Below are 18513 nucleotides of genomic sequence, written 5' to 3' on the forward strand. Positions count from 1 at the left end.
GACCAAGGCAGGCCAGCAGCACGGGTTCAATTTCCGTACCAGCCTCCCCGAACAGGCGCCGGAATGTGGCGACTAGGGGCTTTTCACAGTAACTTCATTTGAAGGCTACTTGTGACAATAAGCGATTTTCACTTTCACTTCATCACAGCCTCAGGACATTAGAGCAGGGCCTCTTCAGGGTAGTGATTTAGGCCCAACTAGCTTCAACTGGTTTCATCATTAGAAGTGGAGATGTTTGCAGATGATCGCGCAGTGTTCCAACTCCTCACATACTGAAGCTGCCCGTGTCTATACGCAGCAAGACCCAGACAACATTCAGGCTTGAACTGATGTGTCAAATAACATTTGTGCCACACGTGCCAGGAAATGACCATCTCCAGCCAGAGAGAATCTAACCATCTCCCCGTGACATTAAACGGCATTAGCACAACTGAATCCCCCCACCATCAACATCTTAGGGATTACCACTGACCAGAAACTTCACTGGGATAGCCTTTTAAGTGCTTCAGGCCAGAGAGGGAACTTCCCAGGTTCTCTGATGCAATGCTTGATGTCTTAGTCTGGAGCTGGAAAGGCAGAGTGTTGGGATTCCTCAGGAGCCTAGCAGGCCCACAAGGCAGATATTGTAAATGCAAAGAGGACAGGTAACCTCAGAGTTCAGTTCAAGACGTGCACCTCCAAGGACCTGGCTGTAGGGCCAAAAGAAGCCTAATGACCTCCCATTAGTTATGGTCACTAAATGGCAGATCTCCCTCACCACCAACCTCTCACACCGCTCAATATGCACAGATATCATTCACTTAACAGCAATAAGGACTCACGCTCAATATTCATATACTCCACATCACCTTTGCAATCTTACCACTGCTGCAAGTCTCATATGCACATACATTCTTCCAGCTATTCAGCTAGGACAGGCACATCCTCCAAAGACAATGCAAAACACTCCCTTACACTCACACCACTTCCCTGCGAGACATGATGGCAAACAGGAGAGAGCACGGAGGGTGACAACCAGGGTGACAGTGTGGGCGTGATTCGCTGGCCACGTGGCGCTCGAGCGAGAGCACAACCCGAGAATCCCGGGAGAGGTCTGCCGCGAGCTTCCCGACAGCTTTCACCCTGGCACTGCCACGCCAGCAGGAACACTGCCAGGGTGGCAGTGCAAGGGCGCCAGAGTGGACTCGAAGTTCAGCTCCCCAGTGCTAAAATAAATTCTAAATGTGGGCAAAACTGGTGAGAAACTCCTAAGTGTCACTGCATAGTGATGGGGAACCAGTCGACAGAGCCGGCGGGAAACTCCCTGAAAAACCGGCCACAAATTAACTTAAAAATCGCGCCCAATATTTCTACCGTCTAAAATTCAACTTCGCCCTCATCTCACACAATCTGGCGTGAAGCGCAAGTTGCGGACGTTGTGATTATAGACCTCTTGCTTTCCACACAAACCCCCTTTCCTTCATCTCGGTCACTGTCTATATTGTTTACATTGTTAAGGTTGAATGGCAATTGCATTGTTAAACCGGTGATCGTAGTTGTCCACAATAAAAGGGGACACAGCCGGAATACGGAGGGGAAGAGAAACTGGGAGAGTCTGTGACTTTGCTATCTTGGAAATAAACCTGTTTATGGTACAGGCTAACTTTAGACTTTTTCTTCCTCCATTTATAATTATTGGAATTGATAATCTCACCCTCCCTTTTGCCATATATGTTTTCAGATACCCCAAAACTGTCGGTGCAGCCTCACTGTGAAGAGCATGAGAAAGAGCACACGCCTGATGAAGCAGCAGAGTCACAGACACCCTCCGTTATCACTCAGGTACGGCCACTGACGCACTTTAACAGGTAAGTTAGAGGCAAGATCAGCCCATGGTGAGTCACTGGGTACAATTGGGCTGCGGCTAAGTCAGGGAGGAAGCGTGATGTAGTGGTGCCATCTCGCCAGAGGGCGAGGTCACAGACAGGTTCAGGACATAGATAAGGACGTTGATGGGTGATGTTCAGGAATAGCTAAAAGGCACATTCACAGAAATGCTCAGTTCATAGGCAGGCCTGTTATCATAGAATCATCAAATCCCTGCACTGCAGGAGGCCATTCGGACCATCGAGTCTGCACTGGCCCTTGGAAAGAGCACGCTACTTAAGTCTACCCTACCCTCCACCCTATCCCCATAACCCAGTAACCCTATCTAACCTTTTGGAACCAAAGGAGCAATTTACCACCTAACCTGCCCGTCTTTGGATTCTGGGAAGAAACCGGAGCACCCGGAGGAGATCCACGTCGACACAGGGAGAACGTGCAAACTCTACATGGATAGTCACTCGAGGCCGGAATTGAACCCAGGTCCCTGGAGCTGAGAAGAAGCAGTGCTAACCACTGTGCCCCCCCCCCCGTGCCGCCCATTGCACCTTCCCAATTTGGAAGTCATGGCTGATTCCATGGTAGCACCTGCACATCCAACCTTGATACAGGTGTGGTGGGTATTGTCTCAGCTTCCGTTGCAGCACAGGCAGAAGCTGCTCAACATGTGAGTGCTGCAGTGGATGTTCAGAAGGATCCATGATCCTCACTATGCAAACCCGGATTGCTGCCATGCCAGCTCAGTTGATTTGACGGGTTGGCGGTCACTACCAGTGCTCCAACACAGGAAGTTACTCACAGAAGTCCAGCAATCTGTGCACGAGCCGATTAAGGTTGCCTCAGGAGAGAGCCAGTGGCTCCCGGGTACAAGAGCCTGAAGTTCTCCCTCAGGAGAAGAGTGTTAGTTCTCCCATTGCTGTAAACCTGATGGTGTCCATGCTGATGCCAGTCAGTTGGCCATCCATACCAAGGTGATTCAACCTGAAGCCAGATCGCCACGGCTCAAACATACCAGGGGTCGTTCTGCAAACGTCATGTGCAGTTTTCCCTGTTACACCAGCCATGGTGAAGCCACCCGGGTAGCACTTGTTCAATAGCTAGCAGTGTGTACAGGCTGAGAGATGTGGCTGTGAGGATTGCAGCACAGTTAAGTTTCCAAGAGCAAGGTGAAGTTATGAGTTAGTTACGAATGGTAGGGGTGTGGAGCCTTGAGCATTCCGTGAAGTGGTGGTCCAGATGCTGGCATGTGGGATTTGGAGTTGCACTGACCGACCTGGGTGGAACTCCGCCGAGGTCATTGACCCTCTTATGACACTGTATTCAGGTCATTTGAGCCCAACTCGTGGCATTAACTGCCACAGCTATCTGATCCCACTGCCTTTGCAAAGCTTGTGTATTACAATGATTTGAATTGGCAGGCAGCTTGAAGTTTGCATGCTGCCTGTATTGGAAGCATGCACAATGAGTGGCAATCCCTGCGCACTTGTTTAATTTCACAGTCAAACAATTCTAGCTAATCACTATTCTATTCTTTAGCATTTCAAAAATCCTATTTTTGAAGCAGAATTAATTGATTTGGGCGTGTCGTAGAATCCCGATAGCGCAGGAGGCCACTGGCCCATCGAGTCTGCACCCGCACTCCGAAAGAGCACTCAACCTAGGCCCAATCCCTCACCCTATCCCTGTAACCCCAGAACCCCATCTAACCTTTGGACACTAGGGGGGTAATTTAGCATGGCGGTCAATCCACCTAACCGGCACATCTTTGGACTGTGGGTGTAAACCAGAGCACCCGGAGGGAACCCACGCAGACATGGGGCGAGCGTGCTGACTCCACACAGTCACCCGAGGCCGGAATCGAACCCGGGATCTCTGGCGCTGTGAGACAGCAGTGCTAACCGCTGTGCCGCCCGAAAGGATCAGTTCCCTCTCCTCTTCACTGTGGGGTTTACTGAACACAGAAAGTGATGCTGACAGCTGACGGACTGCCTGCTCTAGCCAGTGCCTACTAGTCGAAGCATACTTCAAAGCAGCTGACCATAGATGGACTCCTGGTGGTTTGAGCCTTTGAACTATTTTTTAACCACTGGAATGTCGGAGGCAGCTGCAATTTGACCTCTGTTCAGTGGGCTTTTTGATGAGGTATATTAAATGAGAGGTAGGTTTTCTGTTCGCATTTTGCACAGTGCAGCTATGTTAGTTCCACCCTGCAGTGCCAGCAGCTGCCAATATTCATCACACACAACAGCTGCAAGGACAGTAAACATAGAGAGAATGAAGTCCATCCATTTAGGACAGAGATGAGGAGAATTTATTCTCTCAGAGGGTGGTGAGTTTTTGGCACTTTCTGAAGGCAAAGCTAGATAAGCGAGTGAGAGTTCAGGTTGCAGTCAAACGATCTTATCGAACGGCGAAGCACAGTCGAGGGGCCGAGTGGCCTACTCCAGCTGCTCCTAATTCGCATGTTCATATGTACGTATGCTCACAATACAGTCATGTAGGCAGAGAAACATGCTGCGAATCTCACCAGGTTCCTGAAAATCAGCAGGGGAATTACTAATGAACTGGAGTTAACATCATCTCCCCTTGTAATGGGAATAGGAGGAGCCATTTGATGGCTGTAATCGGGGTCATTTTCTTCATTAACGCAAAGCAGTTTCAGGAAAGTTGGATCATTAAAATTCAGGATTTAAAATTAGTACAGGATAGAACTCCAAGCTGACCTAAATTGGAGCTGTCACACGCGTTGAAAATATTTGTACAAAATGCAGTTTAGGATCAGCAAAATCTTCCAAAAATAAGCCGATGACCCTTGATGCCAGTAATAATCTTTATTCGTGTCAGAAGTTGGCTTACATTAACACTGCTATGAAGTTACTGTGAAAACCCCTAGTCGCCACATTCTGGCACCTGTTCAGGTGCGCAGAGGGAGAATTCAGAATGTCCAATTCACCTCACAAGCATGTTGGGCGGTAGAGGCTGGGTCGTTGAGCATGTTCAAGGTTGACATAATCAGATTGTTTAATCAGTAAAGGATCAAGAATTGTGGGGATAAGGCGGGTGCACCTGCATCAAGTGCACCTGAGGATTATATCAGGTCAGCCATGACCTCACTGAGTAGCGGAGCAGACTCGATGGGCCAAATGCCCTACTTCTGCTCCCACGTCTATGGCCTTCAAGATTACATGAGTATTAGAGGGAATTTGAGGAGAGTTTCATTATTTGGAATGCCTCTCCATAAGTACAGTCAACAGAATACATTTGATTGGATCCAAACCCATGTCTGATGGCCTTTAAATGAAAAGAAAGGCCGACACCAGTTACAGGTGAGTGAGATACAACCAAGAGACCATGCACCACTGTCTCCTGTCACAAGGGACTCCTATGGATGACTCGTATGCCTTCATCTGTAGACACACTGCAAGGCAGCGGGTTACAGTCGAAGGGCTAAAAAGTGGGCAAGAAAGTGCCTCTTAATTTGAGGCCTCTTGTCGCCGGTGATGAGCCATCAATCGCACGAGACGAGTTGCTATACAAAAGTTAGGCTTTAATAAACTAGAATTTAGCCTTGCGGTCGACCACAATAAAACGGACGACCGCCGGGCGTTCCGACTATTTATACCTCGGGATGGAGGCGTGGTTAACTCAGCCTCTCGACCAATCGGAGAGCCGTCACATGACTGGTCTCAACCAATCGGTCGAGAGGCACATGACCGACCAGGGCCAATGGTAAGCCGGTGTTCTGCACCAATGGCAGACAGCTATGCAAATCATACCACCACAGCCGGCTCTTTCTGCAGAAGATGACGAGGGCCACGAATCTACATTGTCCGTTTTACTGTTGGTGCAACTTGCCTCCTTATGGTGGGTGGAACACTATCAGTCAACGGAGGTAGGAAATCTAATTTAGTAGATTTTAGGCAACCAGAGTTCTCCAAGCTGTACGGAGGACACAATCCAACGTCTTGGCACAGGGAGCGCATAATAAACACAAAACAGATTGCCAGTTTCTTCAATGTTCATAAGTCTACATTCAGACATTTGGGTGAGAAATGTTTCAATTCTTCACAGATAACCTGCATGAAAACTCCCCCATTCGGACAGCAGAATTTCTGTTAATGATATTCGGCATTAAATGAACCAATGCAGTATATTAGATAAGGATAAATGTTTTGGCTTCACTTCACAGCTACCTCTTCCTCTTTTTTTTTGCCCTGATGGAAGTTAACTTCCATTTTGTGGATGATAAAATAATTTGGTTTTGACAAAAGAAGGATTCGCTATGCAGATTGGAATGTGACATTGTGCAGAGACAAGGGTGGGACCCTTGCCCCATCTGGGACCAGGTCTTGTGGGAACCGCAGCGGGGGACTTGTTTCCCACTGCAGCCATGGCGGGAAACCATGCCATATCTCCCGGCCGCAACCTCATTAATTACGCCCCCAGAGGTTTAGCACATAATCAGTGGTGGGATGGACATGAAGGTGTGCGTCCCGCCATCCTACCTGGGTGCCATATTGAAAAGGTGCCCAACATCACCCACCACTGAAGAAAAAAATATGTATCTCTTTAAAAAGATAGATTTCCAAGAACACTTTTAAGGCTGGAAGATGGACCTCCTCGACGACACTGGATCTGGAACATCCATCTGTAGATGCGCCCCCCCACCCGCCCAATGCTATGCGAGTCCAGGGATGCTGGCAGCCTGCATCGCAAACTCCAGAGGCAGGCCCAGCCATTGACCAGGCGAGTTCCAACTTCTGAACACCACGTTCTGCACCCCATCAGCGGGATGCAAATCAGTTTCACGTTGGCCACCAGTGGGTTTCCCAGCCTGCCTTAGCGGGTACCAGCTGACCTTTCCGTTTTTGCAGTTAATATTATCGTCAAGATATTCCATTAAATCTTCAGACGTCATAGTCCTGAGCATCACATCGCGAGCCTACAACATAGAGGGTGCTATTTGCCTGCTGCGTCCCACTGGAATCGGTGTGGGTCACGGCTGGTAGATCCCAGGGGGTGGCCTCTCCTGGGATTCCCGACGGCCATTACACCTCGAGAGATCGAACCAGATCTCGTCAGACGATGCGATCTGCGTCCTGCTCATTGTCCCGCACGGTTAAGAGAGTCTAAAAAACTCGCTTAGCCGTGGAACGGCCACCCGGCATCTATCAGTCTTGCCGAGGAGACCCCAGTTGATTAGTACTGGTCTCCACAAACGGAGGCCAGGCGTAACGGCACTGTGGGTTGGGGGAGGGGGGGGGGGGGGGAAGAGAGAGAGAGAGAGAGAGAGAGAATCACCCCAGGTTATCAGAAGCCTCCGAGTGTTCGCCGTCTGGCGAGGCTGGCACTCTGGCGCCACCCGCACTGCCAGCCAGAACACCCTGCCAGTGCCAGGCTGGCGTGGCCAACATGTTAAGCTGCCATTTTGCTCCTGTCGGGCATTTGGGTCTCGGGATGCCCAGTTGGTTGTGCAGGAAGTGACGCTACGTGCGGCCTTTGGGGGGAGGGGGGGGGGGGGGGGGGGGGGGGGGCGGCACCCCCCTCCACAGGCAGAAGTAGCAACAAAGTGCTGTTGGATAGTGGGGTTATTCCTGGCACTACAACAGACTCAGATTTTTTTGGGGGGGGGGGTTAGATTGCACCCGGAGCAACAAAAAGGAAGGACGGGAGAAAGAGGGAAAATCGACCGTGGATATCTAAGGAAATAAGGGAGAGTGTCAAATTGAAGGAAAAAGCATACAAAGTGGCAAAGATTGGTGGGAGACTAGAGGACTGGGAAATCTTTAAGGGGGGCAACAGAAAGCTACTAAAAAAGCTATCAAGAAGAATAAGATAGAGTATGAGAGTAAACTTGCTCAGAATATAAAAACAGACGGTAAAAGTTTTTACAAATATATAAAACAAAAAAAGAGTGACTACGGTAAATATTGGTCCTTTACAGGATGAGAAAGGGAGTTTTAATAATGGGAGATGAGGAAATGGCTGAGGAACTGAACAGGTTTTTTGGTTCGGTCTTCACAGTGGAAGACACAAATAACATGCCAGTGACTGATAGAAATGAAGCTAGGACAGGTGAGGACCTTGAGAGGATTGTTATCACTAAGGAGGTAGTGGTGGGCAAGCTAATGGGGCTAAAGGTAGACAAGTCTCCAGGCCCTGATGGAATGCATCCCAGAGTGCTAAAAGAGATGGCTAGGGAAATTGCAAATGCACTAGTGATGATTTACCAAAACGCACTAGACTCTGGGGTGGTCCCGGTGCATTGGAAATTAGCAAACGTGACACCACTGTTTAAAAAAAGAGGTAGGCAGAGAGCGGGTAATTATAGGCCAGTGAGCTTAACTTCAGTAGTAGGGAAGATGCTGGAATCTATCATCAAGGAAGAAATAGCGAGGCATCTGGATAGAAATTGTCCCATTGGGCAGACGCAGCATGGGTTCATAAAGGGCAGGTCGTGCCTACGAAATTTGGTGGAATTTTTTGAGGACATTACCAGAGCGGTAGATAATGGGGAGCCAATGGATGTGGTATATCTGGATTTCCAGAAAGCCTTTGACAAGGTGCCACACAAAAGGTTGCTGCATAAGATAAAGGTGCATGGCATTAAGGGTAAAGTAGTAGCATGGATAGAGGATTGGTTTATTAATAGAAAGCTAAGAGTGGGGCTTAATGGGTGTTTCTCTGGTTGGCAATCAGTAGCTCCCTCAGGGATCCGTGTTGGGATTGTTCACAATTTACATAGATGATTTGGAGTTGGGGATCAAGGGCAGTGTCCAAGTTTGCAGACGACACTAAGATGAGTGGTAAAGCTAAAAGTGCAGAGGATACTGGAAGTCTGCAGAGGGATTTGGATAGGTTAAGTGAATGGGCTAGGGTCTGGCAGATGGAATACAATGTTGACAAATGTGAGGTTATCCATTTTGGTAGGAATAACAGTAAACGGGATTATTATTTAAATGATAAAATATTAAAACATACTGCTGTGCAGAGAGATCTGGGTGTGCTAGTGCATGAGCTGCAAAAAGTTGGTTTACAGGTGCAACAGGTGATCAAGAAGGCGAATGGAATTTTGTCCTTCATTGCTAGAGGGATGGAGTTTAAGACGAGGGAGGTTATGCTGTACAAGGTGTTAGTGAGGCCACACCTGGAGTATTGTGTTCAGTTTTGGTCTCCTTACTTGAGAAAGGCCGTACTGGCTCTGGAGGGTGTGCAGAGGAGATTCGCTAGGTTAATCCCAGAGCTGAAAGGGTTGGATTACGAGGAGAGGTTGAGTAGACTGGGACTGTACTCTTTGGAGTTTAGAAGGATGAGGGAGGATCTTATAGAAACGTATAAAATTATGAAGGGAATAGATAGGATAGATGCGGGCAGGTTGTTTCCACTGGCGGGTGAAAGCAGAACTAGGGGGCATAGCCTCAAAATAAGGGGAAGTAGATTTAGGACTGAGTTTAGGAGGAACTTCTTCACCCAAAGGGTTGCAAATCTATGGAATTCCTTGCCCAGTGAAGCAGTTGAGGCTCCTTCATTACATGTTTTTAAGGTAAAGATAGATAGTTTTTTGAAGAATAAAGGGATTAAGGGTTATGGTGTTCGGGCTGGAAAGTGGAGCTGAGTCCACAAAAGATCGGCCATGATCTAATTGAATGGCGGAGCAGGCTCGAGGGGCCAGATGGCCTACTCTTATATGAGTGTTCTTTAATACAACAGCAATCCAATACTCAAGACTCTCCCTTTAACGTTATATCAAAATAATACTCACTGGGCATCTCCTCTTCTTCAGATGGAGTGTCCTCTATCTCTTTCTTCTTCCGAAAACTTTTGACTTTGTCAACAAGACTTAGCAAGCGACCTTTGAGTGATGTATCGGTTTCTTCTTCTTCCTCCTCTTCTTCTATTTGAATACCTGGAGGGGGAAAATGATTCTTCCTTAGGGGTGTGGAAAACTGGCCATTTAAGTTTTGTAGCTGGAAAGAATTGTTTTCGGCCTTTCTGACCTTATCTCATGATTTGGAAAATATATACGAACCAGATTAAACATTCTGCAGCACTAACAGATAGTATATAGAAATCCTGAGGAATAATGCAATTTCCCACACTGTGGGCCATATACAATATCAACTTCCAGATTAATTCCGGCAATTATCAGAAATTAAAATACCCAGTGGCTTCCGACAGAAGATGATCCAAATAAAACTCAATTTAGTTCAGTGGGATAATGGGGAGGTAATCTGTTGGTTAAAATACCAAGCACAACAGTTCCCACCAAGTTTCAGGGTACTTTGATCCCTCAAACTGGATGCAACAGAGACGGCAAGACAATGGAATGTCGTCCTCCCATTTTAAAAATAAATGATGATAGGTCTAGTTTCAAATCTTTCCGTATGCAACATTAAAGATCAGGGACAGTATAAGACGACAGCAGACTATCATTTCTGATGCAATATCAACTTTGGGCCCAGAATATAAATGATAACATAAAATGTTGATTCTCTGAAACTTTAGGGGCCGCTGCTGTTTGTCATTTTTATCAATGACTTGGAGGAGGGCGTAGAAGGATGGGTGAGTAAATTTGCAGATGACACTTAAGTCGGTGGAGTTGTGGACAGTGCAGAAGGATGTTACAAGTTACAGAGGGACATAGATAAGCTGCAGAGCTGGGCTGACAGGTGGCAAATTGAGTTTAATGCAGAAAAGTGTGAGGTGATTCATTTTGGAAGGAATAACAGGAAGACAGAGTACTGGGCTAATGGTAAGATTCTTGGTGGTGTGGACGAGCAGAGAGATCTCAGTGTCCATGTCCATAGATCCCTGAACGTTGCCACCCAGGTTGAGAGGGTTGTTAAGAAGGCGTACAGTGTGTTAGCTTTTATTGGTAGAGGAATTGAGGTCATGTTGCAGTTGTACAAAACTCTGGTGCGGACGCATTTGGAGTATTGTGTGCAGTTCTGGTCGCCACATTATAGGAAGGATGTGGAAGCATTGGAAAGGGTACAGAGGAGAATTACAAGGATGTTGCCTGGTATGGAGGGAAGGTCATATGAGGAAAGGCTGAAGGACTTGAGGCTGTTTTCGTTAGAGCGAAGAAGGTTCAGAGGTGACTTAATTGAGGCATACAAGATGACCAGAGGGTTAGATAAGGTGGACATTGAGAGCCTTTTTCCTCGGATGGTGATGTCCAGCACGAGGGGACATAGCTTTAAATTGAGGGGAGATAGATATAGGACAGATGTCAGAGGTAGGTTCTTTACTCAGAGAGTAGTAAGGGTGTGGAATGCCCTGCCTGCAACAGTAGTGGACTCGCCAAAACTAAACGCATTCAAATGGTCATTGGATAGACATATGGACGATAAGGGAATAGTGTAGAGGGACTTTAGAGGGGTTTGACAGGACGGCGCAACATCGAGGGCCGAAGGGCCTGTACTCCGCTGTAATGTTCTACGTTCTATGAAACTTTAGTCAAGCCGGGACTCGTTTAGCACAGTGGGCTAAACGGCTGGCTTGTAATGAACGAGGCCAGCAGCGCGGATTCAATTCCCGTACCGGCCTCCCCGAACAGGCGCCGGAATGTGGCGACTAGGGGCTTTACACAGTAGCTTCATTGAAGCTTACTTGTGACAATAAGCCATTATTATTATTAATCTCCTCAAAAATCAGTGAGTGGCAAATGTGATCACCCCACCTATTGCATTTTAAACAATGCTAGCTGTGTAAAGAAACTGTCAAGCAGCCTGGGTTCAGGTTTCTGATTTGGATACAAATCGACAGAAAAGGAAGCAATGCTTCAAAACTATGCGAGATATTCAAAATAATGACAATCGCGATTCTGGCGTCAGAATGGTGTTTGCGAAGGTAAATGGTTTTAAACAAGGCTCCCATACTTACCACAGTGAGTGAGAAGTTTGGTGTGGAATTGGAGCAACACGTCCCTCACATTATCAGAGAGAGGACATGCCTCTTCGTCTGGCCCCAGTTTGAAATTCATCAGCATGTTAATCTGAAATGAATACACCCATTCCAATTATGAACTCTTGACTTTTTGAAATGATGTTCATTAAAGTATTTTCAGTGACTAAACATGCCAAATGAAGATTCATTTACCATCTGAGCCAACTTCAAACCAATAGCTCAGTTGGCAGGACATCTGGTTTGTGACGTGGAGCGATGCCAACAGTGCGGGTTCAATTACCGTAACCGGCTGAGGTTATCCATGAAGGCCCCACCTTCTCAACCTTGCTTCTCGCCGAGGCATGGTGACCCTCAGGTAAAATCACGACCAACCAGCTCTCTCTCAAGAAAGGGGAATGCAGCCTATGGCCCTCGGAGACAGTGGCAACTTTCATTCATTTCAGGCCAGATGAAAAAAAGGTGCCCTCGGAGGATTTATCTCCCCTGCATGTTCAGTAATTCCACTTGCCACTATTTTAAGTCCAGAATTTAGGGAGATCTATGAGATGCGCGACACTAATAGGCAACTGGGCCTCAAACATGCAAAGATTAGGGTCATACATTGCAAATGTGACCTAAGTTTAACCCAGTCACGTGCCTCCTGCAGAATGCAAAGCCATAGAGAAAGCTGGCAGCAAGGTAACGGGACAGGATAGACCCAAGTAGCTAATTTAATGGTTGAGTGCAATTCTGGACTCCTCAAGGAAGCCTTGGGGCTCCCAGGCCCAGGCTTGCCCTCTCTCACTGATCACGTTCACCTCTGAACTCCTCCCCGTTCCAATCGACTACCCAGCAGCCTTCCTGAGGCACCAAACAGCAACATCTTGAAATCTCCCTCCCACCCCCTGGCCAGGTCATGAGCTGGGTTTGGGCGGCAGCCTCACTTCAACATGGAAATGTGAACTGACAATGTTTACCGCACTGTCCCCACTGGACAGCTGTAGGTCCTCAGGTGTCCAATGCATTTGGAAAGTGCCTATAGTGCAAATATAAAATGTTTTGTTGCACTTCAGTAAAATTGTACTGCAAAAGCATTGCTTTCTTTACAAAAAAAAAATCACTTTATACTTTTTATAAGCTTTTGACTATTTGTTGGCTGTCAAAACTCTTGGGAACGAGGCCGTGCCGGAATTAGATTTTACCAGATTTTGGACAATAAAATCAGGTCGCCCACCTCAGGAAAATGATACGGTACATTGACAGCACTAACAGTGCTTGGGTAGAGGTTGGACGGTTTGGGCTAGGTTGGGTCAAAGGTCATCCGAGTCGCCCAGGAGCACTAAGGTAACTAGGCCCAACAGACATCTTTTAAAATGTCCAGTTTACAAACAGCTCCCCGTTTTGGGACAGCTGGATTTTGGACATCCAACCTGCACTTCCCATGGTGTATAACACAGCAAGGATTTACCTGTTCTTGGGGTGGTGAGCGGAACTCCCTCGTCTTTCTGGCAGTTTCAGCTGCAGACATGCTAAAGCATAACATGAGCTCCCGGTAGCGCTCCCTCTGGTCTGTTTGCATACAATTGACAAACTTATCAGCCAATGAAGTAATTGATTCAACTCGGTGTCGAAGTTCACAGTCACAGAAGAATTGGAGAAGTTTGCACATCTGCGTAGAGCGAGAAAGTTGGTCAGGAAAAGAATAACATTTCATTTTTCGTTTAAGTACTAATAATCTGTCAGAGTAACCATGCTGAAAAGAATATTTATGTAACATGATTTTTTAAAAAATTAAATATTGCATAATCGACTTTCAGTATTTAAAACCACGTGAGAACAAAGAGGGGCGCGATCAAATGGCCTCATTGCGCCCAATTGACGCGGAGAGGCTGTTAAATCTCGAGAGATCTAACGAGATCGCACGAGGCGAGATGCAGATTTACATATTTAATGTTATGTCGGTGCCCGATGCTCCCAAGGCCCAGGAACGAGCACTCCGCCTGGGAGACCTTACCATGGCCTAAGGACCTCCTAACTCTGGTCCAGGCAAACGTGGACCAGGCCTAACAGCACCTGGGGTTCTCCCAGGCCATCAGGCCACTGGGCAGTCAGGCTCTGGGCAGGGTGGTATCCTGGCATCCTGCTGGCAGGCTCAAAACCTGGCAGTCCTACACTGGAATTGCCAGACTGCCCGAGTGGCACTGCCAGGGCTGGCCGGGGCATTGTCAGGGTGCCAGGCTGGCAGCGTCAAGGTGCCCATGCCAGGGATCGGGCCCATAGTGGAGTGCAGCATGGTATCATAGTGGTTAGCACAGTTGTTTCACAGCTCCGGAGTCCCAGGTTCGATTCCTGGCTTGGGTCACTGTGCGGAGTTTGCACATTCTCACCGTGTCTGCGTGGGCTTCCTCCGGGTGCTCCGGTTTCATCCCACAGTCCAGATATGTGCAGGTTAGGTGGATTGGCCGTGCTAAATTGCCCTTAATGCCAAAAAGGTTAGGTGGGATTACCGGGTTACGAGGATATATGGGCTTGGGTAGGGTACTCTTTCCAAGGCCGGTGAAGACTCGATGGGCCGAATGGCCTCCTTCTGCACTATAAAATCCATTAAATGAAATGACGTGGGGTGAGGGGAAGCCTAAGGACCTCCTAACAGGTAATTAGGGGTTTTTGGAGGGGGGGGGGATCTGGAAGTCATGGGGGATCAGGAGATCAGGGCGACATTTAAAAACAGTGCCACAATCTCTTCCTGCACTGACAAGACGAGCCTGTGCAGGAAATAATGTAGGTGCAGACTTGGCAGGGCGTTCCTTACCGAGGCCAAAAACAAAAGAGTCTTGTTTGATAGCGGGGTTGTTCTCGGCGCTGCAGGAGCAGTGAAAGACTCCGCAAAATGCGCCCGAGATTTCTCAATACTTTTTCAATATCACTTGTCATTTACAATGAAACAGGCTTGTGAGTGTGAGCATGGAGCGACTGGCTTAATTAAACTGAAGACAGTTAAACTTCAAGGATCAAAGCATCAATAAGGGGTAGTTGTGAAAGCAAATGGTCGAAGTGGAAATGAAAAGAGCTAAAATGGATTGCTGGGAGGGATTGCACGAATACGAGTTTATATTCAGCGGAATATAACTGTCGTATTTCAAGAGGAATATATACAAGTGGGTCTTTATAAATGGATGAGGCAAAAAAGCAAGTTTACTGTAATAAAAATAGTGGCCATAAAGTAACATGAAAGATTGGTAAATTCTGGGAAGAAGAACTTCTGAAGAACTGTCGAATCAATATAGCGGAAGAACAAAGAAAGAACCATGTTTTTTAGACAAATCGAAGACTGTAGTGTGTGAGGCTGTGCGATCCTGACAAGACAGTGTGCACTAGAGACAGACCTGTGAACACAGCTGCCAACACCCTCAGAGAATCATGTGTTTGTCTGCATGACCTTTGAGACAAGGTCTGTCTTCTCGGTATTGAATGAGTGAGAAGGAATAGCCTGTTTTCCCCTATAGCAGCAGTGTAGTGGGTGGTAATATTATTGGAATTTCTTTTTATAGATTAAAAATCTATGATGACTGTTGCCATCGAAAAAGAGGATTCACCTGAGAGTTTACTTACGTGAAAATAGTTTAGGAAATGCTTGCAGAAGTACTGTTAACTGTGCAAAAGCATTCTTGTGTCTTTAAGTGTTATTTTCTTTATTTTAAGAAATATTCAAATGTAATATTTAAAATCTTCAAAAGTGGCATAAAAGTTACTTCACCTGACTTCAGATACATTTAAATACGATCAATAGTATAAACATACAAATTGAAAATTGTTGTGGTAGCTTGTTCAAGTTTCCCTTTGAGATTTCGATAGCCATGCCATAACAATCGATCCCTTTTGTTCACTGGGAGAATAGTGACCCCGCAGAGCAAGATTGACAAAAGATTATCTAATGTGGACTAAATTATATAGATAACAAACATTGATCCAGAATCACAAACATTAATTTCTCTCAAATAGTATTTGCATAAAAATATTTTGGGCTATTAAAAAGGGCGTTGTTTTTATTTTCAATATATTCAGACAGGCAAGAACGCCCATCAGAGAGGAATCTTTAAAGTTTTCACAGTGAGTTTTTAATTTGCATTTCAAGATAAAATCAGATTTCAACAAAAAATATCCTCAGAACACCTCAGAACAGTTATGAAAGTTAGTAGAGAATGAGTATTGAGAAACATGCAAATTGTTATAGTTGCCTATGTTTCTATGCCTGAATAATCAAGACTGTCTGAGCTCCGCAACAAAGCACAGAAAACTAGGTCAGGAACAGTATTGGAAATTTTATACGTGGCATCGGGTAGCAATAGAGAGATACAAGTGATAGCAGAAGTTGGTGATTTACCAGTCCATGAGCATTCAAAGAACAAAAAGAGAGGTTATGGCAAATTCACTGAGCATGGACTGTAAAAGCTAATGATGGGTCAAAGATACTCCAAATCCAAGTCACAAGGAGAGCAGGGGCCAACAGGTGCTCTGTAACTTTATTGGAGACCAACAAGACATCCACAATGGTTGTGGCCGACACGCATGATGGCCAGAGGTACATGGAATGGTGAGGGAATTTACCTCAGATGAGTAACCCAATGTTGCCTGTTGTGTGGAGAGAGAGAGAGAAAGAGAGAGAGAGAGAGGGATGTCATGATGCCAGTGACAGAGATGGGACTGAGAGGAAGAGAGGAAGACCTAAGAGCAGGTGGAAGGGATGCACTGGCAAGATACTTAAATGCAGACGGATTGAAAGATGAATGGGTGGGTGACTGACAGGAGAAGATGGAGAAGAGTGATGAAGCAAGTAAAACGGGATAAGCCGAAAGAAGAACATTGTACATATAGAAATGATAAGGAATTATTAATGAGCTCGACCAATGGACCATGATAGCCCAATATGTAGGAAATGGGCAACATGGCAGCACAAGTGGGTAGCACTGTGGCTTCACAGCGCCAGGGTCCCAGGTTCGATTCCCTGCTGGGTCACTGTGCGGAGTCTGCACGTTCTCCCCGTGTGTGCGTGGGTTTCCTCCGGGTGCTCCGGTTTCCTCCCACAGTCCAAAGACGCGCAGGTTAGGTGGATTGGCCATGATAAATTGCCCTTAGTGACCACCAAGGGTTAGGAGGGGTTATTGGGTTACAGGGACAGGGTGGAAGTGAGGGCTTGAGTGGGTAGGTGCAGACTCGGTGGGCCGAATGGCCTCCTTCTGCACTGTAAGTTCTATGTTCTAAATATCAATCAACATGGCCGCTGAGTTGGAAAATATGGTTACCAATCTCACACAAGGCCAATAATCCAATAACTATAATTAAGGCCAAAGAAATCTGGAGAAGGGAATTCATGAAAGAACCTTTCTGGTTTTGCAAAGATGCACAATAAACTGGTATCTACCTTTGGGACTGGTGTTCAAATGAAGGCCATTTGTTAACAGTCAGGAAAAGAAAAGAAAATGGGGAAAGAAAAGAATATGTATTAAGTAAACACGTGGGAGAATTAAAATTAATATTAAAATAGGGAAGTTTGGAAGAAGAGACCAGAGTTGTGAGGTTAAACCCATCAGGAAAGAATGAACAACCTGGGTATATTTCTCTTGATAAAAAGACAACGAACGGTAATCAAATAGAAATATTTTGATCAAGTAGGCACAGAGACACAGAATATGTTTTCCTTGAGGAAAAGAGCAAAACGTGAGGTCTCCAGCATAAGATAGTCACCAAGAAATACAAACAGGAAATGTTGAAGAAAATAAGAGTTAACATTTTGAGTATCTACGACTCCCATCTGCACTCAAAACGTTTTCTCCCTCCACAAGATGCCGCTAGTGCTGTTGACTTCTTCCAGCATTTTCAGTTTCTATTTCAGACTTCCAGTGTCCGCTGTACTTTACTTTTATTTCATGGCTTCGGAAGATCTTTACGACAGTCATTTTCAAACCCAGGGTTGCGACCCTTGGGTGGGTCGGGGGTGGGTGTTGGGAGGTTCGGGGGCCATGTGGCACGGCGTTCCCAATCGCAGGACCATGCGTCGTGGCGTTCCCGACGTGGAAATAGTGCCCAACGGTGTGACCGGCTTGTAATAATTATAGCCGCACCAGGCTTTCGGAATACTGGCCGTTCCGCACATGCGTGGCCCCTCAGTAGTGCGCAGGCCCTGAGCCCAGTGGGGAAGACCGCCACTTCCTGATGTCAGTGTGCTGATCCAGAAGCAGATTCATTTATTAAATTTTTTTTTTTTTTTTTTTTAAATCGCTCGAGTTTTCCTGCTGGAACGGCAGCAGAGAGCAGATCGCGCACCCTGAACATTCATGTCACGCGTTCTGGGCGGGAGCGAGATTCCTCCATTTTGTAGCTGCCAGTGCTGGTGTGAACTCTGGTGAACAACTCATGAAAAGCTGAAAACAGGAACAAAGCAGCTTAAGGGTGATTACTTGGGGCGTGGGTTAGTAATTGTCACTCTGCAAATCAGGGTTCAAAGTTCATGTGTGTTAAATGCAGGAAAGCACTGGCAAATGGAAGTTTGAAACCCTCAAAACTTCAAAGACATTTGCAGTCTAAACATGGCGAGTTCAAGGACAAAGCTCTTTATTTTCTTCAACGGATGCAGCGAGATCTTAAATCATCAGCTGGAGTCATTATCAGAAATGGAACATTGAATAACAAAGCGAGTGAGATCGTGAGGGCCGAGCAGCTCACCTGCCACATTGAAGGGAAGTGAAAATGGTGGGGAGCGAA

General features: G+C 46.5%; 1 protein-coding gene across 1 annotated transcript in view; it reads right to left on the minus strand.

Annotated features, from left to right (window-relative positions):
• Positions 1–18513, minus strand: part of LOC119957898 (ryanodine receptor 1-like) — a 463450-nt gene that overhangs the window by 271950 nt on the left and 172987 nt on the right. The window contains exons 37-39 of the mRNA XM_038786087.1: positions 13220–13420; positions 11749–11860; positions 9626–9769 (exon numbers count right to left, since the gene is read on the minus strand). Coding sequence (XP_038642015.1) covers positions 9626–9769; positions 11749–11860; positions 13220–13420 — 457 coding nt within the window. The remainder of the gene's footprint in view (positions 1–9625; positions 9770–11748; positions 11861–13219; positions 13421–18513) is intronic.

This window comes from Scyliorhinus canicula, chromosome 27 (genome assembly GCF_902713615.1).
Source record: "Scyliorhinus canicula chromosome 27, sScyCan1.1, whole genome shotgun sequence".
NCBI classification, from domain to species: domain Eukaryota; kingdom Metazoa; phylum Chordata; class Chondrichthyes; order Carcharhiniformes; family Scyliorhinidae; genus Scyliorhinus; species Scyliorhinus canicula.